Genomic DNA, 23,734 nt, shown 5'->3' on the forward strand with positions numbered 1-23,734 from the left:
GTGCCCCGCGCGCACGGAGCGGGGGAAGCAGGAGCACCTGGCCCCAGCCCAGGAAGATCAACGAGAGGCCTCGCCATTGTTCTGACAACAACCCCCCATCGCCCAGGCCTTAGGTGGCCCAGGGTGCGCCCACAGCAGAGAAAGCAAAACCCACCAACCTTCTTGCCTCCTCCTCTTTCTCCCAGCTCTACCCTCCAGCGTGCGCTCTGGGAGTAAAGAGAGGAGAGCGCACTGGGCTTCTCGCGCGTGGCCTCGGGCTCTGGCGTGCCAGGAGCTGACCAAGGGGACGTCCCGGCTCAGAATGAGTGCCCAGTGGCGGGGGGGCAGTTTATATCTGTCTTGCTGTTGTTTAATGTACACACACCCACTCTATTTACTATCAAATAAAAGAAATACATCTGTGTTGCCAACAGAAACAGCTCTCGCGCTGGCCCCGCTGTCTCCCATGGCCCAGAGGCGCTCGCGGGCGCTCAGAGCCACAGAGTCCGGCACTGTGGGTATCCGGGCTCCGAGTGAGGCCCCGGCCCATAGGAGTATGGCGGTGTACTGTGGGGTGTTGACGGGCTCTGCTAGTTTGTTCCAGGTGCCTTATGAGGAGGGAGCACGAGCCATCCCTGCAGGAAGGGTTTCAGGCTTCCGTTCAGCAAAGGCAGGAACGTCACCTCTCTCGTTGCCTCATTCTTCCCACAGGATTTTCCCCAGCTGCCAGAGTCACCTCAACCAAGGTGTATCGGACTGTGCATTAGCGATGGCTGTGATGCTAAACACATACGTGTGGGGGGGTGTACTGAGAGCCCCTGAATACGGTGTGTTAGGAAGTCTAACTAAAGTGCGTGTGTGTTGAGTGTATATCAAACATTGCATGTATGACTGTTTGAGTGATGCAGAAAGGATTTAGCCAGGGAACCAATGTCACTTGCACTAACATGAAGATTAATTGGGGGTGTGGATCGGGAAGGATGTGAAGTTAGAGGAGGCTGGGTTACACATCTGAAGGGAGGGAAGCAGAAAGGATAAAATTGAGAATGTTGTTCAGTGTCCTAGGGTAGGAGACACTGTCTTCCCATGATGGAATGTCTTGGAGGAATTGCATGGAGACACCCTCACTCCCCCAGATAATCCCCTGTGGTGAGTGGTTCCAGTAGCTCCCCGCAATCCCTGAAGAGGCAGCTGAGAAGGAATGTTCCTGTGTGGGGGAAAGATCACCCGAGCCAGCTGTCTGGATGTGATGGTCCCAACTGCTTTCTTGGCCTCTGACAGGAAGGCCTCAGAAAGACATGCAGTGGAGCCTAGGATGCTTCCGGCCTGGAGCAGCTTCGGTGGTCCTGTAGTCCTGCACCCTGGCACCACCCCACCCGAGGGAAGCAGACGTTTTCCACCTGAGCCAGCTTCTGTGCTCACACAGCTGCCAGTCACAGGCAGCATCCGCCCCACCCTTCTCCCCCAGGGCGCTGCACCCTTGGCTCCTGGGAGAAACGCGCTGACCAGGGCAGCGGGCCTCCCCAATACCGTAGGAGGGAAAGGGAGGCCGCAGGGAGCAGAACAAAGGATAAACTGTGCGTGTAGAGAACCAGTTGTTTCTCGACTTTGTAAAGACTGGGTCAGTCAAGAACCGTTTTCTAGAATCCAAATACAAATAAAGTATTTTCTTGGCGTTTGATAACATCGTGTCCTGGCTGTAAAATCTAAGGAAGTGTTTGCTATTGCAACATTATTTTTAATGAGCTGTTATTGGCCTGTCCTGCAGTTAGTATTGCCAACAGTAAAAGGCATCACTATGTTTGCAGGTAACACAAGGAACAACATATTTTGACCCCGAATTTCTGTTTATTTTTCATTTACAACACATGCCCTCGTTTTTATTCCAACCAGAGGGAAATGAAGAGAGATCTAGCTTCACTGAGGTCCAGGCTAAAATTTTTGCCATAAATACTCATGCCCGTTTATTTGGGGCAGTTTCCTATCAATAGAAAACGATAGTGGACGTTTCGGCCATAGTTGAATCAATTGCGTCAATCGGGTTTGAGGAACCTAGCAAAGCACTGGGTGAGGCACTGGAAACGCGTGGATGCGCTCCCCAGCGGACGCCCCCTGCCTGTGCTCTCCAGTCTTCACGGTCTCCGTGTTCCTCACCTCCCCCTTCTGGCTCCCTGCTTCAAACCGCGCCCTGCCAGGAGTTGGGCGTGCAGACCCCATGCTCCAAGGCAGGGAGCCTCGGGGCTGGAGAGAGGCGCCCAAGCACTCGCTTCGGTCGAGCGGACCCGCGCTTCCCCGCCGTCCTCAGCGCGCCGCGCCTCGGCAGGCGGCCCGCCACGAGCGCGGTGGCCTGGCGCGCAGCAGGCGCGTGGGAACATCTAGCGTTGCACTGCCAGGCAGCGGCGGGGAGGCTGCGGGAAACCCAGAGAGGCTGCCCTTGAGGTATTGGGCGCCGGTGCTCAGAAAAGGGCCCCGCTGTTAGGAGGCAAGATCCTTTCGGTCGTCGCAGCCACAGTCGGGTGGTCTCTGTTCCCTGGCACTGGACACACCAGGACTGCACCCACACCCGAGCTTTCCCGGAAGCCACAGTTCCTCAAGGCCTGTGGAGGCCGCCGTGTGCCCGATCTGGGAACCGCGCTCCCTAGGACTGGTTGGGTGCGAGGGGTCTCCCAGCTGGACTTCGTGATCGGTCTGCGGCCGCAGCTCAACTCTAAGTTCACTCTCTCCTTCCCTCCCCCTACCCGCGGAGCCCGCCACGCTTCAGGCCCGCTGCCGAGTGCCCAGGGATGTCCGTCCTGGAAGCTTGCGGCTCTCGAAGGAACAGTGGTCTGGGAACCGAACGCGAGTCTGCAACCTTCAGTTAGGAAATACTAGCTATCTCTGAGCTGGTGGCTGCCGCTTGGCTCGATTTCGCAAACTAGATAAGCCCAGGTCCTCGCCCCTTCCGCCCAGCATTCTTCCCTGCTCGCAGGGCCTTTCAAGCCCGGTAAGATACAGGGTGAGAGAACGGCTCTGGTAGCGAACAAAGCCGCCTCTGTCTTCGCCGCCTCTTGGATTATAGCGATGTGCGTCCAGGTCGGACTCCGCGAGCGCAGAGGCAGCCATAGAGCCAGGCAGGAAAGAGTTTCCGAGACACCTGCTCCGAGGGAAACCGTCCAAAGTTACACACGCTGACAACACGAAACGCTTCGCTTTTCTTTTTAATTAATTCAATTTCACGACAACATTAAGTGTAACAATATTTTGTTTCTTTTTCTCTTTTTTTTTTAAAAAGGGACTGAACCGGGGCAGAGGTGGGGAGACGGGGCGGTGGGGGGGGGGCAAACTATCGCAGAACAACAGGTGTAGCTAACAGAAAGAAAACACATTGGGTGGCAGAGCAAGGAGCCCTGCAGAATTGAGGGTGAATTTTACAAGAAATCTGTACATTTATCAAATAAGTTAAAATTCTCCTAAATTGATTGTCCTTCACTTAAAGCGCTCCAGTATCCTATCTTACTCCTTTGAGCATTGCTACCTATCCTTGTTTCCTTCCTTCCCCCCTTTCTCCTTCTTACTTTTCTCTTCCTAAACGAATGACTGGGATTACACAGTGAAAACGTCTGCTTCTCTCCGTGGAGGAAGAGCAGGGCTCTCAGGAAATTTTGTACAATATTGCACAGGTCAGAAGTACAACCGTTACTGCAGAACAAAAAGGTAGGAACTAAAAGAAACAGGGTGTTTTTAAATATTGAAACCACTCTCTCAAAACAGGGAACGAAGAATAATAGAAATATTAAATAATTTACCAACAAATGAAATTCCCAAAGTAAATGCTACTAATAAATAAGGCCACTCACACTGGGCCAGATGTGGAACTGTTTCAATAATCAGAAGTCTGATTTTTGGCTATCTTGTCTTTTCTCTTTAAACACTTAGAGAATTCTTCCATCACAAAGCAGGACAGATGAAGAGGTCAACTGCGACAGACCTCTGCCAGAGAGAAATGCGGACTGAGTTGGGGTTCTTATGAGAGGCTACTCAGATTCTGAAAATTGGGGAGAATAACCCTTTGGGGGTGGAGAGGAAGAACCACACCTAGAAATCCAGAAATAAAAGTACTACAGTGTAAGTTCTGTCTTTTTCTCTCTCCTGAAAATAGTTCAATAGAAACTGAGTAAACTAGGGGGGTTCAGGGTTTTGTCCTTATTTTCCTTCTTTAAAAACAAAACCAAAAAGCCACAACGCAAGGGAAATATTGGGGGAGGGTTCCTCATATTACAAAAGTTTTCAGCTGAAATATTTGACCCGGGAATTTTTTTTTTCTGCTCTCTTAATATATACCAAAACCAAAAGTAAGAGGGGAAGCGCCTCAAATCCATTAGGGGTGAATTGCACGAAAATGCATTGCAAATACTTACAAAACGCTACCGATTGGGAGAGGGGAGGCCGGGGCAGCGCGCCAAAGCCCTAGTTCCCGAAGGCCGCTGGACGTCTCGGCGCCCTCCGCCCGTCCCAGTCTCCATCAGGGTCTGGGAAGGGGGCCGGGCGCTCCCTCCTCCCCTCTCGGGCCTCAGACGGGCCGTAGCAGCGGCACAGACGAGACCACTGGGTGAGAGTAGTAGACGGGGTGCGGAAAGGTGAGCAGAGGCTGGCTGACAGGCACCGGGGCCCCCGCGGCCGCGGCCGCCGCGCCCTCGGCCGCCGAGTTCTCGTGGTAGAGGATGGGCACCCGCACGATGCGCTGCGCCGCCGCGTGGCTCAGGTTGGCCGCCTCCAGCTCAGCCGCCAGCTGCCGCTTCCACTTGTTGCGGCGGTTCTGGAACCAGATCTTGACCTGCGTTTCGGTGAGATGCAGCGACGCGGCCAGACCAGCGCGCTCTGAGCTGCTCAGATAGCGCTTCATGTCGAAGGTGGACTCGAGCTGAAAGACCTGGCTGCGCGAGAAGACAGTGCGCGTCTTCTTCTTGCGGCACGCGGGCTTCTTCTCCGGGCTTTCAGCGCCCTTCTTCCAGTCCTCGGCGCCCGGCGTCGCCGCCGAAGCCCCTAGGCTCGTCCCAGCCGCGCCCGGCGGCGCCTCGCCCTCCTTCTTGCCTTCTTCCGAGTCGCTCTCCTCCAGAATGATCTCGTCCGGGCTCTTGGAGTCCAGCTCCTTGTGGTCAGGGTCGGCCTTGAGCAGTGGCTCGGGGGAGTCGCGGTCTGTGCCCGAGGCGGGGGAGGAGTCTCGCAGGAGGGCCTTCTCAGAGGCTGGGGAGAGACAGACAGACGGACGCACACACAAGCACACCGACACAGCCTTCAGCGAGGCCGGCGCCTGGGGGCTGCAGGCTCGATCCGCGCCTGCCTCAGGGCCCCAGGCCTCGAGGCCTCACCATTCCTGCCGGCCTCCTCCTGCCCGGCTGAGCCAGAATAGGGGCGTCGAGTTCTGGGATCCCCACTCCTCCCAAAGACAGGAGACAGAGACAGGGATGGTGGCAGAGTGGCCGCTTCCTTTCTTTCCCTTAGCATCCCCACCCAGGGCCCAGGGAGAGATTCGCTTCTGGCTTGAGCCTGCTCAGGTCACTCCCTCCCTCCAGGCCAAGTCCCCAGTCCTAGCCGCCAGAAGCCTCCCCATTCCTGTCTGAGGCCACTTTCCCCGGAAGCGCCTGCGCCCCGGACTCCAACTCCACTTTTCTCACCAAGTGGGACTGGATTCCCGGGCAGCGCAACCGAGCACACAGCCGGAGATGCACGCCAGGTGCCAGAGAAAGTTGGCCAAACTGTGGGTTGGAGGATGCGGGGGTCCCAGGGTTGCGATGGGAGGCAGCGCGGGGCCGGGATGGGACAGGCGGGCGGAGAGGACAACGAAAGTTTAAAGAGAGGTCGGTACCTTCAGGTCGCGGGAGGTGGCCGCTGGCAGGGGTCAGGGTGTAGGGGTACCACCAGGCCGGGGAGCGCTCCAGGTAGTGCGCGGGCAGGGCAAACCTCTGCGCCGGGATCTCAAAGCGGGGGAAAGCCAGGTCGCCCACCTGCGAGAGCGCGAAGCCCGCGGCGCCCTCCAGGGCCCCTTTGGCCGCAGCCGCAGCAGCAGCGGCGGCGGCTGCGGCTGAGGCTGGAGCGAAGAGCGTCCGTGGGGGCGGCTGCGGCTTAGGGGGAGGCCGGTGGTGATCTCCGTTGAGCAGGTTCTTGATGGAGAACGGGGACTCCTTAGGCGCGGGAGGCGGGGGCGGCGGCGGGGGCTGCGCGCTAGCAGTGCCCGGGGCATCCGGTCCGGGCTCCGGCATGGTCCCCTCTCCTCCGGGTCCCCGGGAGGGAGGGAGCGGGACAGGCGGGCGGCCGGGCGAGCAGGCGGGCGGCCGGAAATCAGACCATAAACGGAACTCAACTACGGGGTGCTAAGTCGGGGGCCGCCTGGGGCGCAAATCCAGCGGCAGGAGGGCGGGGTGAGGACCCGGCTGGGGCGGGTTCGCATGGGGGAGGGGTGCTGAGGGGCGGGGAGCGGCCCTGCTGCTTCACCGAGGGAGCAAGGCGGCTCGGCGGCGGCTGCAGCTCCCGGGGAGGAGGCGGCAGGAGCAGTCCCCGGCTTGGGGCTGCGTCAATCCGGCGCCGGATGCTAATGATGAAATCAAAATGTCATCCAAGTTAAATGCGGGGAGTATACGGCGATTGGGCGCGTACAATGGCAAATGGGATTAGGCAAGCGAAGGCACAGCCGAGCCCGGGCCCCGCAGCCGCCTCCGCCACCGCCCCCTCTTCGCCTTCCCTTGGATTTTGGCGCTTTGGCTTCGGGCTATAAGAGCCCGCCTGTTATTGGCTTTATATAGTCCAATTAGGCAGCAAATGAGGACAAGCCTATTAGCACAAAAGGATATTGGCTCCCACTAAAGAGCACTCGGAGCGCTCCCGCGAGCGCCGGAGGCGAGCGAGGGACGCGGAGCCGGTGGCGCCCCCGGCCCGGAGCGCACTGACAGCCGCAGAGCCAGGAGCCTACGCCTCCCTCTTCTCCACCCCTCCCCGGCCCCCCGCAGCTCAGGGACCCGTTTCCAGCCGCCTGGCCTGCGGGAGGGGGAAGGGGCGGGCCAGGCCCGCCCGGGTCACCTCGGGGTTATCCACGCTGGCAGCTGCCGCTCCCCCGCCTCCAGGGGCTTGGCAGGGGCCCACCGCTCCCACGCAGCTGGAGAGCCAAGCAACAACCCCAGCCCAGGAGGCAGGACGCGATCTCCGGCCCCGGGCGAACTCACCACTTTCCTACCCTTTAGGGTCCGGCGGCCTCAGCATTTTCTCCAATGCCTGCTACGGGCGCCGCGACGAAGAGGAGGATTTGGGTTCCCCACACACCGTCTAGTCGATAGTAAGGGAATCGGGGTGTAAGTCCTTGCACTGCGTCAGCGGGCTCAGGAATCCGCGTGGCCTTGGCCTTTGGCCCTGGGAAACTGAAGAATGATCCTGTCCCCGGGAGCAAGCACCCGAGTGTGCGCGCAGAACGGGCTGACGCCCGCGAGTCACTCAATGGGGCTGCTGGGGCAGAGGCGTCCCGGCTCCGACGGCTACGCTCCAAAGGGCGCTCTTCTCCTCTCCTCTGGCCACTGGGGCCCAAAGCTTGGCAATTAACTCGGAGCCCGCGGCCTCAAAGACTGTACCTTTTCCCGGGAAGTCTCTCCGGCTGACGTTTGGAACTGGCTATAAGAGCGGCAGCGCGAACCTTCGAAGGCACAACTACATACCTTCCTCGGCTGTGACCGTAGCAGCGGCACCCGCAGTACGTTCCGACAGCCTCCAGGTCCCTAGACAAACCTGCTGGACCCCTGAGGGACAGCTGGGAGGACATTCACTCTACTCCATCGGCCTTAAAAACAACTCCCTAGGTTGTACAAGAAGTCAGCAAGGCAGACATTTAAGACTCTAGATTTAAGCATCAAATAATCAGAAATGCTTGTGAGGTGCCTTCCCCAGTCAGAGAAAGGTGGCCAACTGGCCATCACTCCCCACTACCCATTGTGAGCTTCCATACACCCGAGGTCTTTTTGTGGTCCCTTCGCCTCCCCATCGCCTTCTTCGTTAGATCGAGCCCTCACCTAACTCAAGGCCGCCCTGCATTGGCAGTTGCGACCGCTCTGGTTTCCCAGTTGAGAAGTGGGTAAATTTTATTTTCTGATCCGCAGCTTCAGACCTCCCCCATCAAATCTCGATGGGCGCATTTAATGCTTTTTTCAGCAAACATTCATCTACAATAGTGAATCCTATTTTTGCTTTGGGAACCTGGAAGCATTGTAAATGGTGCTTCCATAGACAATTATTAATCTCATTATTATTACTCCCTTGAGTTTGTACAGGGCTTTATTGGAATGCAAAACGCTATACAGTGCCATCCAAAATCTGAGTTGGAACCAAACACAGCACTGAGACTCAAGCAGGGTGGGTCTTACACTCGGGTTTTATAGATGGAAACGTGCTCCTGGAGAGGAGACCAGGCCAAAGTCACCCAACTGGTGCTGGACACTCAGAAGTCATTTTCTCTCCAACTGCAGAGAGAGCTGGATGTGCGTAGGTCTACACAGGTTGCGGTGGACCGCCCGCACCCCCCAGCCACGCGGCTGAGGATGTGGCTGAGAGGCCCCTGCAAATGTGCTCGCGTGTTGTGGGAGCTCTCGCGTCCCAGGCGGCTAAGTGTAAACTTGCCCAAAGTTCTGACGCATGGAAGCCGCCTTTAAAGTGAGGCCAGCAGTAAAGTTCATCTCCCCTGTAAAGGAAGCACCTGGCAGACGTCGCCGAAAGTTCTGGCTGGGGAAGTGGGCTCTTAGCTGTTCGAAATTCGAGGATTAGACCCAGAGGGGAAGGGGCCCTGACTGGCGGGAGGAGTCCACGACAGCCATCCTCGCACCCTGTGGCGCCGGTACGTGAGCCTTACTCTCTTGTCTCAAGTTTTCCCAGTGTCTCTCCTCCCACGGGGTGTGCAGGTGTGTTGGTGTGTGCATGCGCGCGCGTTTTGACCAGGGAGAGGAGTTGGTCGGGTGTCAGCTTCACAACCCATCCCCAGAGTTTCAGGGCTGCTGGATTTGAACAACTGGGTGCCCAGAGGAAATCTTTCTTTGTCTTTCGCTTCGAGAAAGCTTTTGGGTATGGGGCCCCAGGCGCGGACACATCCCTTCTCTCGCCCTCTGGCGTGGGGTGTTGCCTCAGCTTACTCCAGCCCACGACTCCATTCAAAGTCAGGCTAACAGCGCCCTCTAAGGGACATCCTCTAAACCAAAGCTGCTGGCTCAGCGGGGGAAACCACCCCGTCCGCGCAAAGCAGTTAAAAGTCACCGCGGTCTTACCCTTTCGGACCTTGGCTAGAGAATAAAAGCACTGTTTTCTCTGGATTTCGGGAGAAGCAAAGAGTGAAATCGCCTGCAGATTTCTGCTGATCGTTAGCTGGCCACCGTAGAAAGTTGTCTTGCCTGTCTCTCAATTTCCTCTCCTTCTTTCCTGCCTGTTTTAGGGTCCATTTAATGTTCCCGGAGTAACCGATCCTGAGATGCCCATCTGAGCTGCGGGCTAGATGTGAGCTCCTGGAAGGGCGGAGGGCGGTGGGGCTGTCTTATTCGTCTTCTCAGCACTCAGCGCACACATGGCTCACCAGTGGTGCTCAGTTAATGCCTGAGTGAGTGAGCGAGCGAGTGAACGAATGAATGAAGTTTCCATTGCAGAGGATTTGCCTAGTTGGTTAGCCTGATCATACCCCAAAACAGTTTTTAAAAAGTTTAATGAGAACCTGAGGTCTTTTGATGACGCATTTTACCAAACCTACAGGAGCACCAGCCACAGGATCACTAGAGGACCTTTCACAGGCTGAGCCAAGGTCATGGGCTGTGCAGCAGGGTCTCTGCATCACTTCCCAGAGGGACAAGGAGCCCAAAGGGCAGAGGGAGCCTGTAGAACACTAGTGATTAGCACCCCACTTTTACACAAAAGAATGAGGTCTGGCAAAGGCGTGCTTAGAATGGTGCTCTCACCTACCTCCCCACCTCTCCTCCGGTGACCAGCGTACACCCAGAACACATATACACATATGCACACATACAAGTCAGTACATAGTAAGTTCCTCAGGGGAGGGAGCATTTCCATATTCTCTAAAACTTTCCCTCCTCCCTTCCATAGAGTCCTTCTTGGAATAGCTTCCTGGAATGGCCCAAGTGCTTACCCATGGAGTAGGAGGAAATGTTTAGGCTTCTTGCCAAGGCTGCAAAGCTCCCAGGCATGGAGGCTCCCCGCCATTAACCCAGCCAGAGTTTACACTGGTCCTGATGGGCACATTTAACACCTAACTCTCCTGACCTGCAGGTCCTTGATTTGTAGGCAGAATTGACAAAAGCCTAAAGGTGTGATCTTGGGGAGACTGTGCCCCAGCCTACATGTGCTCTGGTTCTCTTTCCTGGAAAGTTCTCCCCCGTCTGTTCCAGTGCTGCCAAGAATGCTGCTAAAGACCCCTCCCTTTGGCTGATGACTGTGACTCAGAAAAAGCACAGCTCTCAGAGACGGGTCTTATCCATGTCGTCCTTATCACATATGTATCCTGAGTCACATGCGATGTTCTTAGAGTGGCTGATGTCTAACCCTTTCCTGAGAGTAAAGGTGATAATTATATAGAGAGGTGGTATCAGCTAATAGTCATTGCGTCCTCCTTATATGCCAGGCACTATAACCCTTCGAGGCAGGTACTGTTATAATCTATTTGACAGATTAGGAAACTGAGGCACAGAGAGTGTGATGAAAGAGAGTACTAAATGGGTTTAGCCTCAGAGGGTTGTTATAATGACGGTGGGGCATACCCTGAGTGCTGTGTAAGTGCTGGGTCTTGCTGCTGTTCTTCTTCATTCCCTTTTCAGGATAAGTCCAGAATGGGCCAGAAATCCATTCTTGCAGGGTTTCCCTGAGAAAGCTAGCACACTTTACAAGGGAGGGTGCCCCAGGAATTGCTGCTGTGGCCTTACTGTACTATCAAGGAGCAAGCTAGCTTTCCCACACCCCATCCCCCTTTCTCTTCCTGGTTCTCTTGTGTTCTGAAAAAAGTCTTTCTTCCCAAACCAAGAAATATTTGCAGAGTGCTTTCTATCTTCAGAGTTCTCACTATGGGAAAAGAAGGGCAGATTTTTGCATTTTGCTCCATCAAATCTTACCGTTTATAAGTATGTGGACATTGTGTGGGCTCTGGCTGATAATTTGCTGTAATCTTTGATAAGACCCTGAACTTCTCTGTGGCTCAGCCCTGGCTCAGCGTCTTCATCTGAAAAACAATGGGATGCATCAAAGTGACCTCATTATGAAAGCAAGGCAGGGCATCCTTCTGTCTTGGAAGAAGGCCTCATTATGGAAAAGGCTGTGCAAGGTCTGACTCCATCCTCAGGGCTTACCCTCCTCCTGGGTCTGGCCCTCTGAGAACTGCTGTACTCTCCATACCTCCTCAGGAAGGCTGCATCCCTGAGGCTGTGCAACGGCCCCACTGTGGACAGACACTCTACTTTGGTTCCATTCATATGAAATGTTGCCACAATAGACAACTTCATAGAGACAGAAAGTAGATAAGTGGTTGCCTAGGGCTGAGGGGTTGAGGGGAAATGGGGGGGGGGGGTGACTGCTAATGGGTACAGGGTTTCTTTTGGGGATGATGAAAATATTCTAAAGTTGGTTATGATAATGGTTGCCCAATTCTGTGACTACACTAAATCCAGTTGAACTATACACTTTATTTTTATTTTTTAAAGATTTTTATTAAAAATGTAGGTAGCATACAATGTTATATTAGTTTCAGGTGTACGCAATAGTTATTCAATATTTGTATACCTAAATAAGAGATCACCATGACAAGTCCAGCAACCATCTGACACCGTCCCACGCTATCACAATATTATTGACTATATTCTCTATGCTGTACATTACATTTCCATGACTTATTTGTTTTATACCTGGAAATTTGGACCTCTTAGTCTCCTTCACCTTTCCCCCCTTTTTAAATTTTTCAATTACAGTTGACATTCAATATTATTTTATATTAATTTCAGGTGTACAGCACAGTGGTTAGACATTTACATAATTTAAGAAGTGATCGCCCTGAAGTGTCTAGTACCTACCTGGCACTGTACATAATTGTTAACATACGAGTCAGACAATTAAGTTCACGAACTCATCCTAGAAAAAGTGCTACATACCTCATTGCTGAATATCACTATGGTCACCTTCGAAGCACTCCCCTTGGGAAGCTATGCACCAACACCAGAGTCTAGTTCACCCTTCAAAGCAATTTTGGAACTCTTTCTGGAATGGCCATCAGAGCTGTCATTGTATTACCCTTGATGTCCTGAATGTCATCAAAATGTCTTCCTTTCAATATTTCCTTTCTCTTTGGGTAAAGAAAGAAGTCTTTGGGGGCCAGATCAGGTGAGTAGGGAAGGTATTCCAATACAGTTATTTGTTTACAGGCTAAAAACTCCCTCACGGACAGTGCTGTGTGAGCTGGTGCATTGTCGTGATGCAAGAGTCATGATTTGTTGGCGAAAAGTTCAGGTTGTCTCACTTTTTCACGCAGCCTTTTAAGCACTTCCAAATAGTAAAGCTGGTTAACTGTTTATCCAGTCGGTACAATTTCATAATGAATAATCTCTCTGATATAAAAAAAAGTTAGCAACATCATTGCAGTAAGTTCATGAACTTAATTGTCAGACCTTGTGTTATTGACTATACTCCCCACAGTGTACTTTACATCCCTATGACTATTTTGTACCTACCAATTTGTACTTCTTAATCCCTTCACCTTTCACTCTGCTCCCAACCCCCTCCCGTCTATCACCCCAGTAAATCTAGTATCCACCTAACACCATACGTAGTTATTACAATATTATTGACTACAATCTTTATGCTAAACCCTATATCCCCATGACTACCGTGAAACAACCTATTTGTACTTCTTAATCCCTTCCCCTTTTTTCACCCACACCCTCAAGCCCCCTCACGTCTGGCAATCATCGAAATGTGTTCTGTATCTATGAGTTTGTTTCTGTTGTTTTTATTTTGTTCTTTAGATTCCCACAATAAGTGAAATCACATTGCATTTGTCTTTCTCTGTCTGACATTCCACTCAGTACAATACCCTCCAGGTCCATCCATGCCGCTGTAGATGGCAAGAACCCATTCCCTTCTATCCCTGTATATGTACCACTTCCTCTTTATCCTTTCTTCCATGGACAGACACGTAGGCTGCCTTCACATCTTGGCCATTGTAAACAATGCTACAATGAACATATGCATGCCCACATTCCCTCAAAGTAGCATTTTGGGTTTCTTTGGATAAATACCCAGAAGTGAGATTACTGGGCCATTTTTGTCTCTTCTTATAGCCTTTGTTTTAAAGTCTATTTTTTTGTCTGGTATAAGTATTGCTACCCTACCTTTTTTGGTTTCCATTTTCATATCTTTTTCCATCCCTTTACTTTCTGTCTGTGTGTGTCTTTCAATCTGAAGTGAGTTTCTTGTAGGCAGCATATGTAAGGATTTGTGTTCTTATCCATTCGGCCCTCCTATGTCTTTTGATTGGTGTACTTAATCCATTTACATTGAAAGCAATTGTTGATAGATATGTAGCTATTGCCATTTCATTATTCATAATTTTTATCTCCCTCCCCCCATCTTAAAGCAGTTCCTCTAACATTCCTTGTAATACTGGTTTGGTGGTGATGAACTCCTTTAGTTTTTTCTTGTCTGGGAAGCTCTTTACCTGTCCTTCGATTTTAAATGGTAACCTTGCTGGGTAGAGTAATCTTGATTGTAGGTCCTTGTTTCCATCACACTGACTATTTCATGCCAATTTCTTCTGGCCTGCAGAGTCTCTGTTGAGAAATCAGCTAACAGTCTTATGGGAGCTCCCTTATAAGTTACTAGTTGCCATCCTCCTGCTGCTTTTAGGATTCTCTCTTTAACTTTTGCCATTTTAATTATAATGTGTCTTGGTGTGGGCCTGTTTGTGTTCATCTTATTTAGGAGTCTGTGCTTCCTGGGCTTACATATCTATTTCCTTCACCAGGTTAGAAAAGTTTTCAGTCATTATTTCTTCAAATAGTTTCTTAATCCCTTGTTTTCTCTCTTCTCCTTCTGGTATCCCTATGATGCGAATGTTGTTATGTTTGATGTTGTCCCAGAGGTCTCTTAAACTATCCTCATTTTTTTTTTTTTTTTTTTTTTGCTGTTCCCATTGGGTGTTTTCTGCTATCTTGTCTTTCAAATCACTGATTTGATCCTCTGCTTCATTTAGTCTGCTGGTGATTCCTTCTAGTGCATTCTTCATTTTAGTTCATGTATTCTTCACTTCCGACCGGTTCTTTTTTGTGGTTTTTATGTCCTTTTAAATGCTTTTTATCTCTTTGTTGAAGTTCTCACTAAATTCCTTGAGTATCCTTATAACCATTGTTTTGAACTCTGCATCTGGTAGGTTGCTTGCCTCTGTTTTATTTAGTTCTTTTTCTGGAGCTTTCTCCTGTTCTTTCATTTCAGATGCATTTCTTTGCTTCCTCATTTTGGCTGGTGTTTGTTTCTATGTATTAGGTAGATCTGCTATGTCTCCCAGTCTTGGCCAGGTGGAGCTCATCAGGCAAATCAGATTCAGATTTGGCTGGAGGGGTAGGGCTCGGCACAGGAAAGATGGCATCTGCCTGCCAACTGCATGAAAGGAAGATTCCACACAGGGAAATTGGCAACTGTCCACCAGGCCTTGCTTTGAAGTCACACACCTCAGTCTGCTCCCCGTATGCCTCCAATACCCCTCCAGTCACTGTCTCACTGCTGGAGCCTAAGGTAAGTGCCTGTGAGTGAGTGAGTCTGTGCACGAGCCGTTAAAGAGGATGTCTGGGTTTCCTGCAGCCTTCCGTTCTACCTGGATGATTGGAATCCCACTGTTTTTCACAGCTAAATGTTGTGGGGCCTCCTCTTCCCGGTACCAGTACTCCGGGTTGGGGAGCCTGATGTGGTTTTGGGGTCCCTTGTTCCTCTGGGGCGGACCTCCACAGCTGATATCCCTCCTGACTCTCAACCACTGCACGGAGGTTTGGGGCCAGCCTGTTTCACCTCTCCACACCTCCTACCAGTCTTGTCACGGCTTCTTTATATCCTTAGTATAAAAGTTATGTTCAGGTAGACTTCAGATGGTCCTCCAGGGTGATTGTTCCATAATTTCTTTGTAATTTTAATGTGTTCACAGAAGGAAGCAGGCACAGTGTTTATCTACTCTGCCATCTTGGATCTCTGAACTGTACACTTTAAACGAGCAGCTTGTATAATACCTAAATGATAATTCAATGAAGTTGTTTAAAATCCACCTCCCAGACCCCATATGTAGATACAGTCTTAGCAGTCCCATGGAGCTGGTCCAGTAACTTACCTGGGTGTGGGGACAGAGTCCCAGGGAGCAGTTTCCAGGCTCTTGGCCTCACTTGGAAAGGTGCTGGCTCGGTTATCAGATGGCCATCAGCGGTAATCAATGGCTATCCGCTGTGGCTGGGTGGCCACCAGCTGTTACTGGTTAGCCATTAGCCACTAATATAACTGCTGTGGCTACTACGCTAGGGGGCTTGTTTGGTTGGCAGAGAAGCGGATGGCAGATTGCGGATCGTGTGGTTCCTGCTTCCTGTGTCTCCAACCCAGCCACCGTTGAGAATATAGTGATATGAACCCCCTATCCATGGCTCTGTTGGTGTCCATTTTTGGCCTCACCATATCCTGCATTCTTGTGCGGGGAGCGGGAGCTGAGTCCCGGCATGACATTGGGGATCTCTCAACTCTTTCTACTCAGTTCCTATGTCTGTGGGGCAGGGAGGGAGGGACACAAGGACCCTTGGCTCAGCCTCCTGTGTGTGAGAAACTCTCCTCCAACAACATAGGGGGCACCTATGCCCTCCAAACCTCAGTGGGATTGTACCAGCTACATCTGAGCTGAGCGAAAGCCTGTTCCTATGGTCCATGTGGGGCCATTATCCCTTCCGGCTGTGATGTTCTGTGATTCTGTGCTCCTTACTTCAGTGATTAAGGAATGACCCATTCTCCCTGAACTATTAATTCTCTTCTGCCACATGAAGGTGACACTATGAGGAAAATCAGTGGTCATTTGTATAAACCAGGACAGCTCATGAAGACTGCCAGGCAAGGAGCAGCCACAACCTCCTCCAGAATATCTGCCAATGGCTGAGCAACCCTAGAGATTCTTTCATTCATTCACTCAGTCAACAGTCATGCCTGGGCAGGCTTTGTGCCAGGCTCTAGGAATTTAAGACTAAACCAGTTACAGCTCCTGTCCTAGCTTGCAGCCCAGGGAAGAAGAATGAGAAGGAAACAAAGAAATGGCAATGCAATGTGAGATGCAAAGTGTCTCTAGCCCAGGTAGACAAAGAGTGATTTGGGAATACAGAGAAGGAAACCACTAATTCAGTGTGGTGGTGTGGTGTGGTCAGCAGAGGCTTCCTGGAGCAGGTGGTCACCTAGAGCCTTGATGAGTGTGTTATCAGGTAGAGAAGAGAGAAGTACGAAGAGACAGTGGAAACAGCCAAGAAATGTTGGGGAAAGACTTTATGTGGTGGGAACAGTGCACAGAAGGCTGGAGAGCAAAGCCAGAGCCTGGCCAAAGAGACTGTTTCCTTTATGTTGGCCCTTGACTTCCTGCACCAAAATCAAAAGGACTCAGCCAAACCTACGAAGTCACATGGAGGTGGTGGTGGTAGTGAAGCATGGGCTCAGGAATCTGCTGTTTCTGTTAGCTGTGATAGGCAGTCTTCTAGCATGTTCCCTGTGTTAGTTTCCTAGGGCTGCTGTAGCAATCTAATGGTTTTAAAACAACAGAAATTTATTCCTTTATGGTTCTGGAGACTAGAAGTCCAAAATCAAGGAGTTGGCATAGCCATGTTCTCTCTAAAGTTCTAGAGAAGACTCTGTTCTAGGGAGAATGCCTCTCTCCTAACTTCTGGTGGCATCTGGCAATCCTTGGCATTCCTTGGCCTATATCTTCATCAGTCCAATTTCTGCCTCTGTCTTTCCTATGTGTGTGTCCCTGTGTCTGCCTGTGGCCTTCTTATAAGGACATCAGTCATTGGATTGAGGGCCCATTCTGACCCAGTATGATCTAACCTTAACTTGATTTACATGTTATATCTTAACTTACATCTGCAAAGACCTTATTTCCAAATAAGGTAACATTCACAGGTATTGGGAGTTAGGACTTCAGTATATCTTTTTTTGGAGGGGGAAAGATTTAGCTAACCAGTCCCCAATAATCCCTGCCTCCTAGTATTCATGACCTTGTGTAATCCCCTCCTTTAGAGTATGGGCTGGATCTAGTCCTGAATCCTAACCCATCAAATACAGCAAAGGTGATGGATGTCACTTCCATGACTGGCTTACAAAAGATGGTAACATCTGTCTTGTAAGTTGATTCTCTCTGTTAATCCCTCAGCTTGCTTGCTTTGATGAGCGAAGGGTGTCCTCTTGAAGATGTAGGCAATTGGAAGTCGTGGAAGGATTTTCAACCGGAAGGCAGAGGATCTAATCAGATTTAGGTTCTGGAAAGATCACTTGGATAATTTGAAGAATTCCTCAGAGAAAGGAGGGACAGGTTGCTGGGAGGCTGGTCAAGGAGTGGTTAATGAGGACCTAAACTACCAGGGATTTTTCACAAAGTAAATGTACCCATATTACCAGCACCCACATTAAGAAACAGAACATTCCAGAATCTTAGCAGGCCTCCTGTACTCCTATCCAGTCATTCCCTTCCCCCACCCCCAACAAGGATAACCACTATCTGGCCAGACATCAGTTTGCCTACATTTGCATTTGAGATAGACGGAATCATAGTTTGCTTGCCTTTGTGTGTGGCTTCTTTTACTCAACACTCTGTGTATGAGCTTTACCCACTTTGTGTCATGCAATTGTAGTTTGTTCCTTTTTATTGCTCTTTAGTATTGCATTGGGTGAATTTATTTATCCATTTTGCTGTTGATAGACATTTGAGTAGTTTCCGGTTTGGGACAATTCTACATGGAGCTGATATCAATACATCTTCTGGTAAACATAAATGTGTGTTTCTGTTGGATAATCCCAGGAGTGGAATTGTAGGCTTTAGGGTGTGCATATGTTTCCTTCTACTCATAGGGAAAAACCAAATGACAGAGATTAATGCATCCCAGTCTGCTCCAAATACTGTCACCTCGGGGATTTGGGTTTTGCCATATGAATTAGGTGGGAGACAACCTTTCAGTCCACAGCACAGGGAAGTGCCTGAAGCCTGGATTTGAGTCAGTTCTGGTTGTCACACACCTGTGTGGCTTGACCACGTCATTTTCCTCTCTAGAGCTCAATTGTCCTTGTTTCCTCATCTATAAAGTGAAGGGTTGCACTAGACAGATCCAGCTGAAAAGTGCTATGATTTTGTTTTGTCCTTTTCTCAACCTCCCTGAGACAGTCCTGCAGATTAGATTGAATTGAAAGGAGAGCAGTCTCACTCTCACTGTTCATAACTGACCTTTGATGAGGCTGGCTCTCTCAGGAACCCCAGCCAGAGGGAAGTCATCCCAGGACATGAGTTTGCCCCAATTTTCTCTCTAAATTGGAGGTCCCAAAGCAACTATAAGCCTGTAGATTTCTCTCTAAGAGATGTATAAGCGTGTTTTAAAACTCTGAAAGGGCTATAATGATGGATCGGATAAACTGATTTCCCTGAAGTTTGCAGGATACTGTGATCTGTATGATTTACATGTAACCCTCCCCAGTGTGTATGTTGTTTTTCTGGAATATGGGGTGACTAAATTTCTGCAAAATTGAATCCAATTTGGAAAACACATTGAGCACCTACCATGTGTCAACCTCCTCCCCGCTTAAAGGGGCACAGGGCTGATGGAGATGTGCTCTCTGCTCTCTGGGACCTTACCATCTAGGGCAGGGGGCAGGCAAGGCTCACAGCTACCATGGTTCCCCAAAAATAAGACCTAGCCAGACCATCAGCTCTCATGCGTCTTTTGGAGCAAAAATTAATATAAGACCCGGTATTATAGTATAAGACACAGTATTATATTATATTATTATATTGTATTAGACCTGGTCTTATATTATATTAAAATGAGACCAGGTCTTAAATTAATTTTTGCTCCAAAAGACGCATGAGAACTGATGGTCTGGCTAGGTCTTATTTTCGGGGAAACACGGTATCAAGTCAAGTTGGACCAACATGAGTGCTAGCACAGAGATAGAGAGAAAGTAGCAGGTGGTATCTGAGAGAGTGGAGGTGAATTTTGAAGAGAGGGCCCTCAGGGGCTGCTGTCTTTGACAGGAAAGTGTCATGGTGTTGGGGAGGAGGGGAAGGTGGCATTGAAACCAGGTCTTTAAGATGGAGAAGATTTCAACAAGCACAGCAGGTGGGTCAATTCCATCCTCAATCTGCAAGTCTCCAGATCTCTGTACATGCTATTCCCTCTACCTGGAATGCCCTCTCCTTCCCTCCTGGCTGTGTTTGTTGAGGTTCTGTGTATTCTTACATGACATTTCCCTTTTCGCTTAAGCTAGCTTAGGAATTTATTGTTATGTATCTGTCAATTTGGAAAGACTTTGATTGGTTCCCACTAAAGTACACAGAATTTAAAAACTCCCTAAGTTTTTGTAGCATGTATATTTATAGACTAGGAGGCAGTCGTGATGTTGAATGCTGCATGTACCTGATCTGACTTTAGCCCGTGCTCTTAACCTTACACTATCCTTTGTCCCTAATGGAGAATACCTGTAAATATGAGGTTATAAGCTTGGAATGTCAGACCTCAGCAGTTAGCCTGGGTTTGGAGGATCAGAGAGAATCTGAGCAGATAGAACCAGGAAAGGGCTCCCTGGCCCATTAAATCCCCACCACCGCCTCCTCAGATGATCCAGCTGAGAGGCCTGATGTGGTGCAGACACCTCACGCTTGTTTTCTGTCTCAGCAAATTTTGGTTGTGACATTAGGATGGAGCCTCTAGTCCCTTATGTTGCACAGATGTTTTTAATCCACAAAGGGAACAGGCCAGCATGGCTACTCCAGGCAGCGGTCGGAGGGGGCGGGGTCACGAGCCATGCAGGAACCTCTTGAGCTGGAGAAGCTGCAGGATTTGGCTGGGGAATGTGTGGCTCAGCATCTCCCGATGAGGTCTGCACACAGGTGGAGGGGACATGCCAGTGCCCACGACCTGGATGATCTCCCCTTTCTTCCCTGGGGACTAAGGTGAGACAAACTGCTAGGGTGAGCACCCCTGTTTGTGGGATGGTCCCAGACACTCTGCACTTCACCCACTGCCTCCAGCCTCCACAATAATCTCCTTTAGTCTGTACTGTACCTCTGCTGGATGGGCTGCACTATGCATGAGGGAGGGGCGAATGGGGTACCCTGCACCAGACTGCCTGGGTTTGAATCCTGTCCCTGCCTCTTACCAGCTGTGTGAATGTGGACAAAGTGCTAACTGCTCTGTGCCTCAATATCCCCATCTGTAAAATGAGGATCATATGAATATCTTCCTCCTGGAGCTGCTGAGAGGATCAAATGAGACAATGTGTGGAAAGTGCTTACAAGTGTCGTGCAGGGAGGCCTGCGGGGTCTCTGGTCCCGCTCCCCATACAAGAACGCAGGATATGGTGAGGCCAAAAAGGAACACCCACAGAGCCATAGGTAGGGGAGTCATACCACTATATTCTCTCTGGCGGCTGGATCCACACTGTCCGCAAACCGCCATCCACACTTGCCAGCCCAGCCGCCATCTTCTTGCTAGCCCCCATTCTTTCTCCCCTCTGCTAGCCTAGCCACAGCAGTTATATTAGTGGCCAATAGCTCACTGGTTACAGCTGACGGCCAACTAGCCACAGCTGATGGCCATGCAATTACAATTGATGGCCATTTACTACCTGAGCCAGCACCTGTCTATGTGAGGCCGAGAGCCTGGAAACTGCTTTCTGGGGCTCTGTCCCCACACAAGGAAGGTTCCTGGCACACTCCATAAATGCCAGCTGTTAGTAATAGGTGGATGGGTGTTACTGTTTTGTCTACTTTACAGGGGATGGCTCTGAGGCACAGAGAAAGCAAGAGGCCTGCCAAGGTTGTTCAGCTAGATGGCAGTTGTTCTAGGTTGGGTTCCCCCTGAGCAGACCCTGAGGTAAGGACTGCTGGATGAAAGCAGTACTCCCAGGGGGACTGGGATGGGATGGGAAAAGCCAGGCAGGGACGGGCAGGAAGCTGAATCAGCTACAACTTCAGGCTGAATCCTGCAGTGGGTAGGCTCCCTCTGATCCTGCAGGGGAGCTCCGAGGTGCCAGTTATGCCTCAGAGTGGCCTTGTCAGAGGTAAGGATGCCGTCCCTGTCATGTTCCTGCTGCCTTGGACAGTCTGGCCAAGGCCACCCTGGGGGGACACAAACTCCTAGGCACTTCCAGCAATATGGTCATTTGTGCAAAGTGGCCCCAGTAGCCCTGAGGCAGTCATCCCAGAGTCACAGGTGCTTGCAGTTAGAAGCAGAAACATCCACATTAGTGCCAGGGTGAGGAGCGGTGGGACGTGTGTGTGAAGAATCTGGGGATCTAGCTGGAGCACCAGTGCTGTCCTAGTTCATGGTGGAAGCAGGACCCCAATCTATCCCTTCTGGGCTTAAGTTCCATCCGCTCCAGGCCCCTCCAGCCCTTAAACGAACTAATCCAGCAAGACATGACCAAGACACGGTCCTGCTATGTTTGCCCTTTGGGGGCTATCAACTGGCTCCCCCTCCCATTTTGGTGGCAATATTGAAACAAGAAGACTACCCCCATGCTGAAAGGAGGCCCTCTCCTCAATCTGCTCCTTGTCTTTGGAAATTTGTGGCAACCATTTCAGTTTAAACATATGACAATTACATCGTTAAGAGTTCCAATGCTGAATTAATTACCCAGTGGAAAAGAGATCAATTGTGTAAATATATCATTTATGTAATGAGTCCTGGCTGTGATTTAGATGTCCAGATTGGGTGTTCTTCCAGCTTCTGTCCTGAAAACAAGTCTACCTTTGGGACAGGGCCAAACAAAGAGCCTCGATTAGGTCCGAATCCAGAGCATTAAGTGGTCCAAATAGACAGGTGGGGGGCAGGTGAAACAGGGGGCTGAGAATTGTGGGAAAATTGGAGCAATTTGCCAAAATGAGCCAGATTCCTCCCATTATTCTTCATGTCTCTGCAGAAAATGACTCTTTAGAAAGAGGGAGTGGAAGTTAAACATCCCCTTAAATGACACTTCAGGCACAGCCCATTCCACCCCCCTCCAGACACCACAGTCCAATTGTGACAGCCTTTCCTGGAAAAGGCGCCATGGCTGGGTTTCTAAAAGGCGGCAGAGGCCCCCCAAACATTTACCATCCTTGGAACCGTCAGGGCTGGCCCGCCAGCGTGAAGCCAGCCAGCCTTCCAGCCAAGGCGTTAGGCGGTGTCCTCTGGGGGAGAAGCAATCATTGCTTTAAGAAATTTTAAACGACTTACCACTCTTTATTGAGCACCCACTTTGTGTTCCTCTGTCGCTCCCGCCTTCCCCTGAGTCCTGCAGGCTGACGGGAGCCTCTCTCCTCCACCCTCTCACCACACAGGGTTTATTCATCTCTTACGGCACTGCACACAGCCCCATGGCTGTCCCCAGGATGCCTGAGTGCTGGAAGGGACCCGGTCATCCAGTCTCCAGGGCCTGCAGGGTGCCCAGCACTTAGGGACCCTCAAACCTGTCTGCAGAATGTTACCGAGCCTCAGGGATCTTGGAGTCAAGAGAAGGGCTTCTCTGCACAGCCTTCTCAACCAGGTGTCCACCCCCCCCACATCTTGCAAAGAGACCCCCTTCTCTGACATACAACCCCAGGCACTGGGCTTTCTCTAGTCTCTTCCTTTCTTCCCTGTCCTCTGCATAGTGAACTATGCTGTCCCTGCAGTCGTGAATCAGTGTAGTGGAAAATGAGTGAGCTGACTTGAGTTCCAACCCCAGCTCTGATCCTCAGAGGTGGGGGGCAGGACAGGGGCCCCTGGAGGAGTCATGCAAGGTTTTTGCCTCCTCAGACTCAGTTTCCTGATTTGAATAACTAATTTGTGATCCCAAACTCCCTGCCCGCCCAGCTCCTCCTGGGTGGGATGTATCCAAGACACCCATCCTGGGGGAAAGAGGTAGGAAACTCATGCTGGAGTTTAGCGGGTGAAACCTGGAACAGAAATGGTCCAGGAAGCCTGGGCCTTGGGGAAAATGAGTTTGGAGGGGGGCAATTATGCATCAAATGCCATGTATTTGTCAGGAATCTGTTGCTTAATTGATGTTTTATTGCTCCCACTGACATATGTGATGGAAATGAAATTTCATGTATGGGGAGGAAGTGAAATTTATTCCTGCTTGTGTCGTAATGGGGGAATAAAGCGTCAATTAAACAATGAAGATGACATATAGTTGATGTATGATCTGAAGAAGGAATATCACTCACTAAAATGTTATTTTACAATTTACAGTAATGGAGCACCTGGCAATAAGGAGAGGCACAGTTCACACATTTTCCATTATTTAAAAATAGCAAAAAATGTGTCACTATTAAGTAATATAAGAAAACTTCACTTTTAATAGCACGACGTAGGAATTGTGCCAGTAAATGCTCTGTTGCGTGACTCAGCTGATGACTAACAGGTACAGAACAGGAGATACCATGTTTCCCCGAAAATAAGACTGGGTCTTATATTGATTTTTGCTCCAAAAGACGCATTAGGACATATTTTCAGGGGATGTTTATTTTTTT

General features: G+C 50.5%; 2 protein-coding genes and 1 long non-coding RNA gene across 4 annotated transcripts in view; 1 reads left to right on the top strand and 2 right to left on the bottom strand.

Moving 5' to 3' along the window:
• Positions 1 to 295, bottom strand: part of HMX2 (H6 family homeobox 2) — an 8,384-nt gene extending 8,089 nt beyond the window's left edge. Inside the window, exon 1 of the mRNA XM_019714923.3 lies at positions 159 to 295. The gene's annotated coding sequence lies outside the window, so the exon portion shown is untranslated. The remainder of the gene's footprint in view (positions 1 to 158) is intronic.
• A 1,524-nt stretch (positions 296 to 1,819) lies between these two features.
• HMX3 (H6 family homeobox 3) lies at positions 1,820 to 7,391 on the bottom strand. Of its 2 annotated transcripts, none has more exons than XR_012498365.2 (3): positions 5,825 to 7,104; positions 4,377 to 5,202; positions 1,820 to 3,112 (listed from the first exon to the last, which is right to left on the bottom strand). XR_012498365.2 is itself a non-coding variant. In XM_019714922.3 (3 exons), the coding sequence occupies exons 2-3, from the start codon at positions 6,216 to 6,218 to the stop codon at positions 4,529 to 4,531; spliced, it is 1,068 nt and encodes a 355-aa protein (XP_019570481.2). In that variant the 5' UTR covers positions 6,219 to 6,547; positions 7,176 to 7,391; the 3' UTR covers positions 3,161 to 4,528. The 2 variants fall into 2 exon arrangements, 1 of the variants encoding a protein (XP_019570481.2); XM_019714922.3 differs by lacking the exon at positions 1,820 to 3,112 and adding an exon at positions 7,176 to 7,391 and having other exon boundaries at positions 3,161 to 5,202; positions 5,825 to 6,547.
• LOC141572882 (uncharacterized) overlaps positions 7,384 to 23,734 on the top strand; it is a 35,690-nt gene continuing 19,339 nt past the window's right edge. The window contains exon 1 of the long non-coding RNA XR_012498366.2: positions 7,384 to 8,827. This is a non-coding gene — a long non-coding RNA (uncharacterized LOC141572882). The remainder of the gene's footprint in view (positions 8,828 to 23,734) is intronic.

This window comes from Rhinolophus sinicus, chromosome 15 (genome assembly GCF_057876585.1).
Source record: "Rhinolophus sinicus isolate RSI-liver-muscle chromosome 15, RSI-T2T, whole genome shotgun sequence".
NCBI lineage: Eukaryota > Metazoa > Chordata > Mammalia > Chiroptera > Rhinolophidae > Rhinolophus > Rhinolophus sinicus.

Coding starts and splice junctions, on each gene's coding strand:
- HMX3 (XM_019714922.3), bottom strand. CDS start 6,218: ATGCCGGAGCCCGGACCGGATGCCCCGGGCACTGCTAGCGCGCAGCCC. Junction 5,203..5,824: donor CCACCTCCCGCGACCTGAAG/GTACCGACCTCT, acceptor GTCTCTCCCCAG/CCTCTGAGAAGGCCCTCCTG.